Source organism: Mus musculus, chromosome 13, assembly GCF_000001635.26.
Source record: "Mus musculus strain C57BL/6J chromosome 13, GRCm38.p6 C57BL/6J".
Lineage (NCBI taxonomy): Eukaryota > Metazoa > Chordata > Mammalia > Rodentia > Muridae > Mus > Mus musculus.
The window spans coordinates 8,846,848-8,864,745 of NC_000079.6; the positions used below are offsets into that span (position 1 = coordinate 8,846,848).

Here is a 17,898-nt window from a genome sequence, read left to right on the forward strand (position 1 = left end):
CCCAGGTTTAGCTCCCAGCATCCATGTAGCTGAGAAGCACAAGTTATTGCCCTAAGACTGTCTCATCACTAAAGTCATGTTATGTTCTAGCTTTCGTCTTACTGATTTCTATGAATTATTAAGATCATCAAAGGCACAATGGAGAAGAAATCACACACACACACACACAGACACAGACACACACATGTGTGTGTGTTCATAGACCTAAGTGCCCAATATCAAGCCTATCTATCAAAGCTAAAGAACAGTGGTAGCTGACAGAGGAGGTAAGTGAAGAGGTAAGCTGCCTTGCACAAAGACTGGGTAAAGACATTCTAGGTGGAAGAAATTTACATACATTTAGGAGAAAAGTACAGAAGTAAAATTTGGTCAGAACACTATTAATACCCAGGTATAACTGGAGAGGTTATCCAAAGCGAGCTCCTATAAGATGTTCTAAACTACAGAGTCAAACGATCAGTGGGAGCATCCTTTATCTTGCTTGAGCAAAGGATCACGGATTAATGTCTAACACATCGTGTATACTCAATAATTACACAGCTCTACAAGGTAGACTAATATGCAGCACACTGAAGCACTAAGCTTCATCTCTTTATTACTCATATAGAGTAAAGCACTTTACTCTAGGCTCTGACTACCCTGTACCCTGACTTACATCAAATGTAAAACTTCCTATCACTACAGTTTACTGCCAGGAATCATTTGTAAACCAAGCGCCAGGTGAGGCACAGCTCCCGGTTCCTGCGCTCGCTGAGGTCAATGCTTACCTGAGCCCACATGGCCAGCGTACTTGACAAGACATTTGCCAGTCTCTATGCTCCACAACAAAGCCGTGTGATCTACAAGATGAAGAAGCCATAACTTAGCCATCATTAATATTATAGTCACTTAAGAAATACAGTAATGCTCTAAAATTGGCAAGTCACAGCACTCCTAATAGTTATTTTTATTTTTATTTTATGTGGATGGGCATTTTGCCTGCATGTATGCCTTTGTATGCAGTACCCTTGAAATACAGAAGAGGGCACTGGATCCATTGGGGCTGGACTTAAAAGACAGCTGTGTGCTTCTGAGTGGGTGCTGGACCTCTGGAGGAACAGCCAGTGTTCCTAACCACTGAGTCATCTCTCCAGCCCCCAAATAGTTCCTGCAACTTTGATTCTACTACTTTGTACAATTCACCCGACCTAAGAAAAGTCTCCAACACCAGAAAGGCACGAGGCTGTGGCTTGTCTTTGAAGCCACAGAACTGGAAATGGACAAAGGACAAAGGGACTTGGTTTCCTACTAGACCATTACACGGAGGCCATCATGTGTGCAACTGGCACACAGAAGCCATTCATATCACAGTTCCACTATTTTATCCAAGTTTTAGAGCTTTCCAGAACATCTTGTAATTCTCAAAATCAATTAGTTTCCAAATTCAGCTCAATTGTGTGAAGTAATGGCAGTTCCTTTGGACTTTATCCTTGCACAGGCACTAAGGCGGGGAAGAAAATTCTGAGAAGAAATAGTTGCCAGTTATCCAAATGAAATTTCAGAAATATTATAAAAGTCACCCCCTCTTTTGTTTTAAACTAATACTTACAAACCATCCAAGATGTTTAAAGTACAAGAACAATTTCAAACAGGAAAAGAAACTCTCTAACTAGATTTCTTGGGCTCTTTTACTTTTAAAAGCCAGAATCTAGTGAGAAAGTAATTTCTCACAAGCTAAAAGTAATTTTCAACAGCCAACCATCAATTTTAATTTTAGCAATTTTATCTGAAGAGGTAGTATGTTAGTTAGACTAGTCTGAGCTTTCATAAACTATCGTGCTGATGGTGAGACCTGTGACCCATGAAGAGCAAACGCCTCTGACAACACAACCGGATGGAGAATAAGCATATTCAGTTGCATACACAATGCTTTCAGTGGTGGAAGAAAATTGACAGAAAACCTGCCCCCAAATCAGAAGCACCTTGGGCTCGAAAAAACAAAGAATCCAAAAACAACAACAACAAAAATTCTAATGTGTAAAAAGTATCCCGCCATGTCGTTCCTACCATCCAAATACTGATAACCTCACATAATACATACTTAGCTAAAGCCAAGTATCCCCTTCCTCAAAAAACAGGAGTCCAGCCTTGGCTGTGACATCCACCCATAAGACTGTTACAAAGGAAGACTACAGGTCTCAGAAAAAAAAATGGGTGCTCCCAAGTCAAAACAAAAGCTTTGCCAGTCATGGTGGCGCAAGCCTTTAATCCCAGCACTCGGGAGGCAGAGGCAGGCGGATTTCTGAGTTCGAGGCCAGCCTGGTCTACAGAGTATGTTCTAGGACAGCCAGGGCTACACAGAGAAACCCTGTCTCAAAAAAACAAAAACAAAAACAAAAAAGAAAAAAGCTTTTCCTTTCCTTTCTCCTTCCTTCCTCTTCATCTTGTTATTTGAGAGACAGTGTGACAAGATTTTATATCGCAGGCCATGCTGGCCTACAACTTGAGGTCCTCCTGCCTCCACCATGAGTGTTAGGAATCTGGCTTATCTTGCTCCAAGTGGATCCAAAAGCTTTAGTTTTAGTAACTCTTCCAGCACACCGTTGTTTCCAGGAACTGCTGTGCTACTGCCAACTGAAAGTCACTTCCATCAGTTATCAGTCAAAGTCATATCTTAATAAGCCAGCTGCAGCAGTGTCTGGCTCACCAGCAGATGCTGTCCCAAGAACAATAGGCTGTGTCCTTGTAACACTGACATCCCAGATGCCATCCCTGTGGCCAATATACTCCTTCACAAGCTGACAGATGGCCCTGGATGTGGTAGTCTTAAAGCTGGAAACAATCTAAATTGAGAAGAAAAGAAGTACTTTTAAACACTTACTAAATTAAATTAAATTTCTTTAAGTTAAAAAAGGCAAACAGCAAAAAGACATCTTGCAAAATGTGTAAGTCACTTAATAGAATATTGTAAACACCACCAGAAAGAATATAATACAAGCATGAGCAGAACTGAGATGCCTCAAACAGTAAGACTGGTTTCCCTCAGCTTGCTATCAGAGGCTTCAGGAACATTTCCCCACTCTACTAGTGGACAGAAGTCAGGTAGCTAGCATCTTACTGCAGAAGAAAGGCACAGTGGGCCTTGCAAGACATACATCCCCAAATCTCAGTCACCAAACACTTCCCCACCTTTAAACACACACAAAGAAAAAGAGACAGTCAGAGAGAGAGTCAGGGAGACAGGGTCATAGAGACCAAGAGAGATAGTCAAAGAGGGAGAGTCATAGAGAGACAGAGAGACAAAGACCAGACAGACAGAGACAGACAGGCCAACCTACTGACACTGAAGATGTTAGATGTGTGCTCACAAAAGAACTTTTTTTTTTCCTGAATTTGATCATTTTACACCAACCACATATCAAAACAAAAAAAGCCCATGCTGCCGGGCAGTGGTGGCACTTTAATCCCAGCACTTGGGAGGCAGAGGCAGGCAGATTTCTGAGTTCAAGGACAGCCTGGTCTACAGAGTGGGTTCCAGGACAGCCAGGGCTACAGAGAAACCCTGTCTTGAAAAAATAAAAAACAAAAAACAACCAAAAAAAAAATCCCATGCTGTAAGAGGAGTCGAAAGACCACACTTGTAACAGATGAGGAGGTTTGTCAAAGAGCGTTTATTGAACACCTGCTTGAAGCCACAGGCCAAACTAGAGACAGCTAAGAGGTACAAAGGCCTTTTAGAAGCTCATATTCTAATGGAAACAGACATGTGGTGATACAGATGAGGAACACATAGTAAGATACTGTCCCATTTAATGACATATAACAAACAATTCTCATTTCCCTTATAATGAAGAATATAAAGTGAGGAAGAAATTAAATGCAAAATTTTCTTTAAACTTTTTAGTTGTGAAGCTGCTCTCAGATAAATGAGAAAGTTTCAACTGTTAAGTAACTCAAAAAAATATAAAGAATGATGAGTCTATGAAATCAAGCAAAAAAGCAAAATCAGAATTTAATGAATTCATACAGCTTGCTTTTAACAATAATTTTGCAGAGCCCAGGACATGTATATAAATTTACTCTTACATAAATATATGCAGATACAATCTGTTACATCAATTAGGAATGTGCTTTCAGATTATCCCCAACACAGTAAAGACAAAAATAGAAAGCTCAATGAAGAGACTGACATTTTACAAGTATAAGTCAATTCTATTTAACTTGCTTGAAACTTTATAGAAAACAGAAAAGGACTTGCTCAAACCTCAAACCCATCATTGTCATCTTACCTTTCTGAAAGCTAGTGTCCCTCCTAAAATCAACTAAAGTATCCCTCTATAATCTATAAGAGCTTCAGCTTACAGAAAACACAGAGATGCCCAACACTATGACATCTTAGGAGGAGGAGTCAGAGACCACATAAAACTTGCCACCATCACAAGTTATGGTAAATAACATTTTCCAAGTCTCTCGACATTTCTAATATAAAGAATGCTAGTATAAGGAACTATTGAGGCCCGTTTCTTTCCTACCTTACCTATCCCACTCACAGGATAGAATGGAAGAGCACTATTTAGATACAGGATAACATGATGCCCATGATACTGTGGCATATCATCTCATGCTACTTCCATATGCTCATTATGCTTTAGAGAGAGAGGGGGAGAGAGAGAGAGAGAGAGAGAGAGAGGAAGAAAGGAAGAAAGGAAGAAAGGAAGAAAGGAAGAAAGGAAGAAAGGAAAGAAAGGAAAGAAAGGAAAGAAAGGAAAGAAAGGAAAGAAAGGAAAGAAAGGAAAGAAAGGAAAGAAAGGAAGAAAGGAAGAAAGAAAGAAAGAAAGAAAGACCACTGACTGACTTAAGCAGGGCATGATGGAGCACACCTTTAATTCTAACAGTTATGAGGCAGAGGCAGGAGAATCTCTGAGTTATCAGACAGCCTTGTCTACATAGGAAGTTCCAGGACAGTCAGGACTACGTGAAGAGACCCTGTCTCAATAAAAAATAGACAAACAAATAAACACTGACTTGGTCAAGATTACTAAGAGACCCAACAACACAACTGAATTACTAGAAGGAACATTTGAACAGAACAACAGCAGACTAAACAATGATATGATGTTTTCCCATAATCCTAAATCATTTTAACTAGAACACAGCCTAAAGCACTTTAAAAACAAATCAGAAAGGCCCTTTTCTACTACAAAAAAAAAAAAAAAAATACTTTCTAAAGAATATTTGCAAACATTTCCACAAGTTGCTTTAAAGTCCTTTTCAGAGTAGAGTGTCTCCCCCATCCCTCCCCATAAGCATTAGCAATCAGTCAGGAGCTGCCCAGGGGAAGGGAATCTCTGTAGGTTGACTTCATACACTTCTGTGCTCCCACTGTCTCACCAAACATGCTACTTGCCTTTCATGGCTCTGAGTCACAAGGAGGGCAAGTAATGAATCTAGATTGTAGCATGTTCTTGTTGCATTCGTGCTTAGCTTTAATACCAAGAATCCATGCTGTGGTACAAATCAGAATATATCGTTACCAAATTATCTCTTCAATGTGGATGTCTGTGTTTCATTATTTTCTAAGATGAGTACATACAGTGTACAAATTGCTGTAAAGTTCATAGAATTTGCTTCTGACATATTCTAATCCTAAAATGTCGGCCATTAAAGATTGTAGAGCTCTAATATATTTTAAAGCAAAATACTATTGTGCATGCCCTTACCTTTGTCCAAACCTTGTTTTTTATTGCTCATGGTAAAAGACTGTTATATATAAGTATATCTTCCTCTACTTCAGAAATAACCAGAGTTTTAAATCATAAGACCACACACTGTATACACAGAATTGTAAACATCAGAATAATCTATTTAATTCAAGATAATGTAATAAAAGATGAAGAACATAATTTTGTACTTCATTTTGAAGAAAAACTAGTTAATTACAAATTTCAAAAGTAAGATGAACTAGACATTACAACAAACAAAAATCCAATGAAACAGCAATTTACACTCCAGATGTTATCAAAGCACACAGTAGCAAATGTCAACAATACTCATGCACTCTCCAAAATAAAAATCACCAAGAATTTTTAAATAAGGAGAGCAGGCAGAAAGGCTAGACTTGCCCTCTTAACTGAAGTTTACCTCAGTGGACCTGCCAAATAAATGACTGTCAGTCCAAGATAATGAATTGTAAAAATGAAAAGCTGATAATATTTATGTAATAATAGTATAAATTTCAATTTTTCCTCTCACATGTAACCAAAGGAATATACATTCTCCAGTTAGGTAATTGATTTATCTTTTACATATTCAAAATACTCAAAATTAGGTAAGTATAATATTACCTCAAAATACTATTATACAATAGCTTTCCAAGCAATTAACTCCTTGTCACTTCAAGTCAGTCCTAGGCACTGTAAAGGAAAACTCCTTGACCACCCTACCCGCCTCACAAGCACACCCTCACTTCCTTCTCACACTTAGAAAATAGAAAAATAATAATGAAAACGTAACTTTAGCCAGATAGAACTTTGAGCCCACATATTTAGCCATTATTTATCTCTCTCAATCCATATACTTTTTTATCAAGACAATAATCAATACAAAATATGCTGTTCTTCTAATGACAAAATATTGCTAATGCACAATACATAGATCTCACTGAAGTTAGAATCTAAGTTAGTATTTAAGCATCTATATACTATAGCCATTTGGCAATGGTTGTTTCTAGAAACCAGACATTTTCCTATTACACATTTCTAACTGGAAAATGTGCAAATTAAAGTACACATCTGCACACCGCAAGCACCACATGACTGGTTCCAGAGCCAGTGCCTTGCATACCTTGCTGGTGGAAGCCTTGTAGGTGGTCTTAAGCTTCTGAGAAAGCTGACTGGTACTGTGACTGGCTGTGGAAGACAGAGAATCAACAGTCAGACAACCTCAAACTCCAGGAGCACAGCGCTGCGCCGTGCAGCTGTGTCTTAGGAAGACAGGGAAACACCAAGACCTGGGACAACAGCAGCACTAACAGGGAGCCATTTCTCATCTGACCTAGACCTGAATTATGTATTCCAAGTCTGGCTGCTAGCAGAGAGCAAGAATCAGTGTCCCTCGTGAAATCCCAGTTTTCTTCGTAAGTAATCGACATGCAATACATTATAAATATCTTACCTTTTGTTTTGAGTTGGCCCTTACTCAATTCTGCCCCATCGATCGCTTGTCCTTCACCAGCTAAACGTTCATTAAGAGTATCAATTTCTCTGCGCACTAGAAATAAAAACATTTCTAAATGTAAATATGTATTCACCACTTGTAAACTAAAATACATATGAATGTTGAATCGGGACTGTCAAGACAAAGATGAGAAGAATATTCTAAAAAGCAAGGTGATAATTTATACTTCCCAAGCCATCATTCCACGAGCAAAGCCAGGGCTGGGCATGCAGCTCAGTTGCTGGAGTGCTCACCCAGCACGCATGAAGACCTGGCTTCATTACACACCATACACACTGGCTGTGGATACCTACAATCTCAGCACTTAGAAGGTGGACACCAGAAGATCAGAAGTTCAGGGTTATCCTCGGCTACATTTCAAATTCAAGGCCACTCTGTGCTACATGAGATCCAATTTTTAAAAATAAATAAATGAAAATCCACTCTTGTGACCCTGTCAAGATGTTACTCTCAGGGTCTTAACCACACCACTTGCATACATCCAAATTCTTATTCAACACAGCTTCCTTTTTGCTAGTTCCATGCATTTAAAAACAGTCTGATACTGCCTAAGATTTAGTAAAATATATATAGCTTACCTGTGGATACTGCAACTGAGGAAAAAACATAGTAACAATACGTAACCTACTGGTACATGACTCCAGAAAAACCTTCACATGAGGATTATGTATAACAAAGATTTTAACATTTTAAAATGAAAAATTAATAGGAAATTCAAGATTGGGAGTGTCAGGGGAGAGAACCATAAAAATGAGCCATTAAAAAGAACACAGTACCTGAAGATACAGAAAACTATGGTCCTCCTTGCTACCAGAGGACCTAGGGAGTAACCTCAGGCATCCTCACCATGAAACTGAGAAAAGACTTGCCTGCCCAGGCAAGTAACTGCTCTCAAAGCCCCAAGTCCTAACCTGGCACAACTAGGACCTGATTTAAACACGTGTCCACCCAGCGCTAGGGCCTACATGCTTTGCCTCCTGGGACAGTAGGATACTTGTGACCAAAGTTTAAAACAAGTCAAGGTCAGGAGTAGGCTAAGGACAAAGGCTCTATCCAACACACAGACCAAGCAACAAGGACTTTATCTTATGGGTACCAAGAAGCTACAAAACTCCTAAATACTAGACAACATGAAGTCAAAGCACCTGCCAACATTAGTAATTTTTAAAGATTTCATTTTAACTGGGGGAGGGGGGGGTTAGTGCTTTGTGACAAGAATATCTTAAATCACAATGAAAACACCAAAAATATTTCAGTTGTTAAAACTCTGATACTTAGAAAAACCTCCCTGAAATCTGATGCTATTCATGGTACTTACTTTGTAACAAAATTGGATCTTTGTTGTTCTAAGTTCTCAAGATAAAGGTCATGTGGAGAACCCAATATTAAAACATTACATTTTCCAAGAGCAAATTGTGAATGAGATAAGATTGCATTTTACTTCATGACTGATCCAACCATAGAAATTAAAAAGTGCAAACAGCTTACAATTTAACTGCTGCTTATTAGTATGCATGCAATTCTTAGGGTAAAGAAAGCACAAAGTTCCATGAGAGTTCACTGAAATGGTAGACATGTTCTAAACACTCCCCGTGAAAACTACCCAATAACAGAATAAGGAACAAAAGACATTAACTTCCTAGTGGTGAAGCATTAACACATCTGGTCTCATGTAAAACTAGAAGACTACTCATGCTAAGAAAAATAATAACCAGAAGAATTCAAAGCAGAATAAAAAAATACAGAAAATGTTTTCCTTTAAATAGTATGATGGGCCAAAGGGTTAAATAAATTTCCTTTTTAAAAAGCACATATAGGAATGTATTTAAAAAAAAAAAAAAAAAAAAAACCTAAAGTGAAGCTATTTTAAAATTCTTTTGATTTACCTCTAATACATCAACATGTTTTTGGAAATTTTCAAGAAAGGATATATTAAGGTTTATATAATTTATGGTATGCTTGGTATATAAAAAAAATGGAATGTATTCATTTTGTATAAAACTTCAGTTCTGGTTGTTTGATCTGACAAGCCCTCAAAGATTCTCAGGGCCCAGCCCTATGATGCCTGTTAACACGGGGGTTACCCTCTAAGTTCGGGGGTTCTGCAGGTAGAGGGGGTTACCCTGGAATATCTCGGGGCTCAATCAAATCACATATTCTCAGGACTACAACAGACAGAAAGGCAAATCAGAGAGGAAACAAAAGGAACCATTGCATCACCAAAGGAGATGGGCACATGAGCCAAAGAAACAGCAAAGGGGCCAGTCCTAAAAGCACAATTAATGCATTCTGTCACCACACAAAAGAAGCAGGAAATGTTTGTTCCTGGAGGGTGCAGAAAGGAACACAACTCTGCCAGGATTCAACATCACTCTGGCAAGAATCATACTAGGCCCACAGAACTGTAAGGGTTTTTTTATATTACTTTATTTGTATGGGTGTTCTTCCTGCATGTATGTCCATATACTACACAAACGTCTGCTATCCTCTGAGGTCAGAAGAGGGCATTGGATCTCCTGAAATGGAAATTACAGTGTGAGCAGTCAGGTAGATGCTAACTAAGAACTGAACCCAGGACTTCTGAAGAGCAGCCAATGTTCTTAACAGCTGAGCCACTGCTCCAACCCAATAATATGGTTAAGTCAGCAGGTTTAACAACAGAACAGAAATGAATAGAGTGATGACTCTCAACCCACAAATATTGTTCTCCAAGACTTCTATGGATAAATAATAATTTTTTAAAAATACAATAAGATAGGAGATACTCACATTCTAAGTTTTCGATGTAAAGATTTTCAAATTCTCTTTCTATCTGGCCAAACAATTCCAGCAGTGTACTGCGAACTGAGGACGGCAGTTTAGAATCCTGTACAAGAGAAATATTTTTTGTTTAAAATAAATAAATCAATCAATTTAACACCAGGCAACAATATATTTTTTTCAAAGTGAATCATCATTTATCTTAAACTCTTTATAATATAATATATTATATTTCTTATACATATGAATGTTTCTAGAGTTTAAAATTTAGCTAGGGATGTAGCTCAGTGAGAGCATGTACTTATTAACAGGGGTTCAATCCCCAAGACTCAAAAAAATTTAAGATTCAAGTCTCTACAAAGGAAACAATTATCAAAATGTATTCCTAGAAAAATAAAAGATTTAAGAGCACAAAATAACAAGTTTCCTTTTACACATGTGAACATAGCTCTCTTAAGAAGCCATATACGGGCTGCAGATCTTAAAGACTAACTGAAAGACCAAACATCGTTTTTGTTTTTTCCCTTTGGTTTTTCGAGACAGGGTTTCTCTGTGTAGCCCTGGCTGTCCTGGAGCTCACTGTGTAGACCAGGCTGGCCTCGAACTCAGAAATCCACCTGCCTCTGCCTCCTGAGTGCTGGGATTAAAGGCGTGCGCCACCATGCTCGGCGAGACCAAACATCTTAACTGTGGAAATGGAATGTTTCAGACTGAGAACCCAAATGATCTGGAGCTGCCTTCCATCCTTTTTTACAGCTATTTACTATCAACCTCTGTGTCTTCCTCTAACATCCTGACTGCTAGGTAATCCTTCTAGAGTGCACTGTTAAAGTGCACACACCTCAAGCATTCACCAAACCTATAGCTAAGACTGTAAGAACATCCAAAACCTACAGCAAAGACTCCTGCTTTGCTGCAGCCGGTCTACCAGATATCCAAAGAATGCATGCAGGTTAGTGCAGTGACGTATGACATCCTTCTGTTCTTTGACTACAAAAGGCCTCTACCCTCTTCTACAACAGAATGTGTTATACAGGGGAACATGACCTGTGTTCTTGGGCCTTGGTCATATATATTCTAGACTCAGAACTTTTTCTTCAACGGAAAAAGTTTACTCTATTTTGCACTGACATAGAGGGAACATGAGTTGACTTTATTCAAATTTGTAGAGAAATAAGGCTATTCCCAAAAATGAAGCTATGTTACAAATAGCCTTTAGACATGCTATTAAAAACAAACAACACCAGGTATGTCAATGGACTATCTATACTGGACATGTACCTCACCACCTAAAACAAACTAGAGAGACTTCCTATAACTCTGTAACTAAGACATTATAAAGCCGAGGGGGGGGGGGGTGGAATCTTGCCCATAATAGAACAAAATGTCTAGCAGTTTAGTCAACATACAAAGTAGGTACCCATTTGGGCCATGTTCACTTCTTAGAAATATAAATTTCAGGAAAAATTAAACATTTCCACAATTTGAGTTTTTCAATAATTATGTATTCTCACATAAATTTCATGAACCACTTAAAATATATACATGCTAGCTTAAACAATGAATCTGGTAGAAATGGCAATCTTAACATCCCTCTAAAAAACTTCACATTTACTTAAAGATACAGAACATTAACCTAATATAGTACCATGGAGATTAACCTTCACCTTCTTTTTGATACTGTTCCCAATTAGGCAGGAGAGCACTGCTCCACTGTGACTAGCCGACTACTGTGTAAAGCAAGACTCCTGACATTTCAGCACCTCTGCTCTCCCACAGCAGTCCACTTAGACCCACCATGCCAGCCGCATCGTCAAACACTATCACTCTCTTCCCTCCTGTAAAGGGGAGGTTCACCTCGGCCACTCACAGATCACGCTGTTGGCTCCAGTTCAAATAGCTATACTCAGTAAACAAGAAGTACTATCTAGCTAACATGGGAAGTTCAGAACCACAAGAGCAGCACACAGGTCTGCCTCGCTCAGGTGGAAAGAGTTGTGAATCACCCTGTAGCAGTTACTGTGAGCTACACTTATCCCCTCATACTACATCACAATGGAAGACAACACTAAACACAAAGTCACTTCATGTGAGAAGTAAGTCTTGAATATGCCAGCAAACAAAGTACAATTGTCACCGGTATAAATATAAGTAAATCAAAAGCTTTTAAGAACCATCTTAGATTGTTTCTCTATACTGTCCACTTAGTAGCCACCAGCCTTTATCAAAAGGGACAATACTTCTACCATCACAGAAATCCTACCACACAGTTGTAGTTTTACTCTCTGAAATGGATTGTGCCCCAAACCTGAATTCCCCTGAATGTAAGTATATTAAGAATCAAGATCTTTACTGGAGTGACCAGTAAAATGCAGTCATAATGGTGATCCTAACTGATTATGACTGCTGGTGTTCTTATACGAGTTAAGAAAAACCCTCAAAGAGGAAAGACCATGAGGATGCAAGAGGTGGCAGTCATAAGCTACAAGTGAGGCCTTGGGAGGCCCTTCACCTTGGATTTTATCCTCCAGAATTATGCAAAAATTTATGTTGTCTACACTAACTAGCTTATAGTACTCTGCTACAACCTAGCAAAGGTAAATACTGTTAAAGCTATTTTTATGTTCTTTATATCCATCACTAGTTAAAATATAACTTTTTGTATAAAGTAGACAGGGCAGAGTTGAGCTTCTAAATTCAAAGTTCTACAACTGTAGAGTCAACCAACTGTAGGTGAGAAACATTTAGGCAAAAGCAAGATAACACACAGCATGCCTGCAATCCCAAGGCATGAGCAACTGTGACAAAGGATTCCAAGCCCAAGTTCAAAGTCAGACTGACCTACGTATAACAAGACCCTTTCTCAAAACAACAGGAAAAAAAAATGATAGTATATGTGTGTGTGTGTCCATACTGTGACTAAAGAAATGATAGTGTGTGTGTGTGTGTGTGTGTGTGTGTGTGTGTCCATACTGTGACTAAGAAAAAAAAAAAAGAACCTGTAAAAAGCAGCTGCACTGAACGAGCAGCAGCGAGCGCCCTTTCCCCATTATTTCCTAAAGACAGGGTTATATTCCCAGCATCCACACTGCATCAACTCCACGGCAGCCCATAATCCTTTTGGTTTTTTTAGATAAGCACTACTGCCAATGGTATTAAAGTATTGAATATAGGATTTATATACAAAAAGTCACATGCAGGAAGTTCTTATGTGGTTCTAATAATATCCAACGTTCTGGGGCAGTGGTGGCGCACGCCTTGAATCCCAGCACTTGGGAAGCAGAGGCAGGCAGATTTCTGAGTTCCAGGCCAGTCTGGTCTACAAAGTGAGTTCCAGGACAACCAGGGCTACACAGAGAAACACTGTGTCCAAAAAAAAAATTAAAAAGTTAAAAAAAAAAAAACAAAATAAAATAAAAATAAAAATAAAAAAGATCCAACATTCATAAAGGCCAATAAGGCCAATTCCTCATATTCAATTCTCTCTATCCCATAGCAATATGGCTGATACAGTCTAATTGTGAAAAAAAAATGCTTACAAAAGTATTAATGTATTCCTATATAGGTATCACTATATATGATGATTTTAATAAAGCCTACTTTATCTAGATTTCACAATAATACTCTTCAAAATTCCCACCTTTTTTGACATCTATAAAGACACTAGAAAAGTATGAGCAAAACTTAACATTCTTAGCCATGTATCATTACATTCATCAAAGGACGGTATACTCACTATATACAGCAGAGACAAGGACAAAGGCAAGTCACTTCAGAAGCAGAAAGAGCACCAAATTTTTAATTCTCCCCTTTTCTTTAGAGCATCAGGAACAAAAACCTGGCTGGAAAATCTAGACAACTAACCTGTACAAAGAGTTAACCAAGTCCTTATTGTAATTGTCACACCATATCTTTTTGTTATAGATATATTATATAGATATACCTTATATATTATATAGATATACCTTATATATATTATATAGATATACCTTATATATTATATAGATATACCTTAGCCAAGCATGGTGGCACATGCCTTTAATTACAGCACTTGGGAGGCGGGGGGCAGGTGGACCTCTATGAGTTCGAGGCCAGCCTGGTCTACATGCCAAGTTCCAAGACAGGATTACATAGAGATCCTGTGCTTTGTCTGTCAGTGTGAGCCTTTCTTTGGCTTTCGAGACCCACATGCATTAGCTTATTTCAATCACACTTCAAGCATGACGTCATCTTTACACAATGGGAGCTGACCGAGGCTGACTTACTTGTCCTTCTAACATTTCTCTTGGCAGTCCAGTCCTCTCTTGTTCTGAGCTGTTAGTTCTTCGTATAGAAAGGCTATGAGACTTGCGCTTTTGTTTTGCTTGGCGAGCAGTTGAACAACTTCCGCTTTCTGTGGGCATTACTTCTAGAAGGTAGTGTCCTGGTCACTCCTGCAATAAGCTAAATAACAGCAGGGAAAACAAGTACTTCATTTCTGATACAGCAAATTCAAATAATCAGCAAACAAGGTAAGGATTTCTTACTCAAGTGAGAGCTCACGAAACAATACAGAACTCAAGTGTTATGGTCAGCTACAGTGATTCTTGTTGTTTAAATCTCTCTCAAAAGTGTTAATCTAACCTTTAATTTTCAAAAGTCTATCTAAACCAGTGGGATTTTTTTTTTCAATCTCAAAAATTGCTGCTTTGTGGGTTAGAGAGATCACTTACTTAGTGGTTAAGAACCTGAGAGTTCGCCGGGCGTGGTGGCACATGCCTTTAATCCCAGCACTTGGGAGGCAGAGGCAGGCAGATTTCTGAGTTCGAGGCCAGCCTGGTCTACAGAGTGAGTTCCAGGACAGCCAGGGCTACACAGAGAATCCCTGTCTCGAAAAAAAACAAAACAAAACAGAACCTGAGATTACATTTCCCTACACCCATGAGGTGGCTCACAGCTCCAGAGGATCTGAGGCCTTCCGCCTCCACCCACACCAAGCACACATATTGTACAGACAGACATGAAAGCAAGCCACCCATACAAGAAACTTTTTTTTAATTCTTGCTGTAACCTTAAAAATAATTTTTGATAAATCTGTTGATTTGGGGCTTCAAACCGATAAAATATTTAATCTTTCATCAGTTTCCAGTTTAGTGCTAAATGAAAAACCCAATTCACTACAAATCTTTTTTAATAGTTTTTAAACATTTTAAACACTATTTTCCTTTGTTTTCATATGTTAACTACAAAAATATAAAAGATTACTGTGTATTAAGCTTATATCTCACATTCTTACTGAATTTCTTTATAAATTTTAGAAAAAAATATTCTGTAGATTATTTGGTCATGTTTTTAATGTAAATTACTGTTCCACCTGAAAGAATGAGGACATTTCTTTCTTTTTCATTTGCAAGTCTTATTTTCCTTCTACTTTTGGCTAGACATTTCACTATTTCGAGGTAAGAATGCCTTCACCCCTGAGAATGAAGCTAGCTGTGGGTTTTCTATAGTTATTTACCCATTGATATTTCTTTCTCATATGTTTTCTATGAGCTTATTTCACAAGTAAGTCCTGAATTACCATGCTTTTTCTGTACCAATTTTTTTTTTTTTTTTTTTTTTTGGTTTTTCGAGACAGGGTCTCTCTGTGTAGCCCTAACTGTCCTGGAACTCACTCTGTAGACCAGGCTGGCCTCGAACTCAGAAATCCGCCTGCCTCTGCCTCCCAAGTGCTGGGATTAAAGGTGTGTGCCACCACTGCCCGGCTTCTGTACCAATTTCTATGAGGCCATAGATTTTCATTGTTGACCTACACAGGGTTTAATTACATTGATTATTTTCAAATACAGATCAATACTGATACCCATGGACATTCCCTCTCCTATCTCTACTTTCCTGGAGATTACCTAAGCATGTTCAGACTTTGACACTGGGAAGGGAGATGCTAAGGCTGACAACTCAAGCTCATTCCCTTGAATTCACATTTAAAAAAAAAGACGAGAGACAGAATGCTGTGACCCTGTGGCCCAAATCTGTAATATTTACCCAAGAGCTGTAGAGTTGGACCATACAATACTATTTATAAAACATATTTAGCTTTTTGAGGACTCTCCCACTGATTTAGATAGTGAATGAACTGGTTTATATTTCCACCAACAGTATACAGAATTCCTCTTTTCTCTACATCCTAAACAACATTTGGTGGGTTGGTTGAGTTGTTTTGTTGTTGTTTTTGTTTTGTTTTGTTTTTTCTTGAAGATAGATGGACTGGTTGATAGAACTTGACACAAATCTAGACATGTCTGGGAAAGAGAACTCTTAATTGAGAGTAAGCCTCCACAGATTGATGTAGTAGGGCCCAGGCCACTGTGGGAGGTAGCACCCCTGGGTTGTATAAGCAATCCAAGGGGAATAAGCCAGTAAATTGCACTCCTCCATACTCTCTGCTTTAGTCCTGTCTCCAGATTCTTACCTTGAGTCTCTGCTTTGGAACGGACTCTACGTCAAATATACCCTTTTCTCCCAGAGTTGCTCTTAGTCTTGATGTTTATCACAGCAACAGAAAGCCAACTAAGAGCCAGGTGGTGGTAGCACACACCTTTAACACCAACACTTGGAAGACGAGACAGGAGGATCTCCCAGTTGGAGGCTAGCCTAGTCTACAGATCAAGTTGCAGGACAGCCAGAGCTACACAGTTTCAAAAAAAAAAAAAACAAAAACAAAAAAGAAGAATGAAGGAGAAATTAAAAGAAAGAAGAAAGCCAACAATAGGCATTCTAACTGGGAGAAACAAAATCTCAATCTAGTTTGGATTTGCAGTTTACTGATGGATAAAGATGTTGAACATTAGCCATCTGTAGTTCTTCATTTGAAAAGTATTTGTTTAGGGCTGGAGAGATGGTTCAACAAGTAAGAGCACTGGCTGCTCTTCCAGAGGACCAGGGTTCAATTCCCAGCAACATGGCAGCTTACAACTCCTGTAACTCCAGTTCCAGGATAACTGACACTCTCACACAGACACACATGTAAGCAAAACACCAATGCACATAAAATTTTTAAAAGACAGAGTAAAAATTACCTTAAAAAGTATTTGTTCTGCCGGGCATGGTGGCTCATGCCTTTAATCCCAGCAGAGGCAGGCGAATTCGAGGCCAGCCTGGTCTACAAAGTGAGTTCCAGGACAGCCAGGGCTACACAGAGAAACCCTGTCTCGAAACACCAAAAAAAAAAAAAAAAAGGTATTTGTTCAACTTGTTTTCCCACTTAGTAACTGTACTGATTGGGTTGGTTTTTTGGTATCTAATTCTCTATGTTCTGAATAGGTATTGTTTTGTTAGATGAATAGGTATTCACTGACATTCTAGATGGTGTCTCTTCACTCTACTTCTTTTGCTATGAAGCACCCTTTAAGTACTGAAGCCCCATCTGTCAATCCTTGCTGTTATTTCCGAAACACCTGAAGAGTCCTGATGGGACAGCTCTTGACTATATCTTCGACTGTTTTCCTCTAGCAGTTTCAAATTTCCATCTTCCATGAAGATCTCTAATTCATTTGAGTATATTGTGACAAGGTAGAAGGTTCTAATTTCAATCTACATGTGGATACATAGTTTTCCCACCATAAATATATGTTTTCGACACCTGTCAAAAATCGGATGTCTATAGCTGCATGATTTTATATCTAGATCTTAAAAGTTTTAAGATGGTAAATTTTAAATTCCTGTCAATAATTCTAATCAGTGCCATATTTGTGCTAGCATTTTCTTTAAATCTCTCTCTCTCTCTCTCTCTCTCTCTCTCTCTCTCTCTCTCTCTCTCTCTCTCCCCCCCCCTCCCCCCACCCCTCATTTGAGTTTGAGATTTTCCTGGTTCTTCATTCACCAGCTGATGCTTAATTGAAACTCTGACCTTTTGGACATAATGCTATCAGCCTTGGGAACTGT

At 38.7% G+C, this 17,898-nt stretch overlaps 1 protein-coding gene across 8 annotated transcripts in view; it reads right to left on the reverse strand.

Annotated features, from left to right (window-relative positions):
• Positions 1 to 17,898, reverse strand: part of Wdr37 (WD repeat domain 37) — a 69,135-nt gene that overhangs the window by 43,882 nt on the left and 7,355 nt on the right. For 6 of the 8 annotated variants that reach the window (XR_003950440.1, XR_382013.3, NM_001039388.2 and 3 more), the window contains 6 exons: positions 14,241 to 14,418; positions 9,985 to 10,081; positions 7,153 to 7,248; positions 6,823 to 6,887; positions 2,687 to 2,822; positions 768 to 839 (listed from right to left, as the gene is read on the reverse strand). Coding sequence is in view for 6 of the 8 variants with exons in the window: in NM_001039388.2 (NP_001034477.1) it covers positions 768 to 839; positions 2,687 to 2,822; positions 6,823 to 6,887; positions 7,153 to 7,248; positions 9,985 to 10,081; positions 14,241 to 14,378 (604 nt within the window). In the remaining 2 variants the exon portion in view is untranslated. Of the gene's footprint in view, positions 1 to 767; positions 840 to 2,686; positions 2,823 to 3,631; positions 6,888 to 7,152; positions 7,249 to 9,984; positions 10,082 to 11,772; positions 13,142 to 14,240; positions 14,419 to 17,898 lie in introns of those variants that run through there. The other 2 variants (XM_006516471.4, NM_001039389.2) reach the window with 2 other exon arrangements.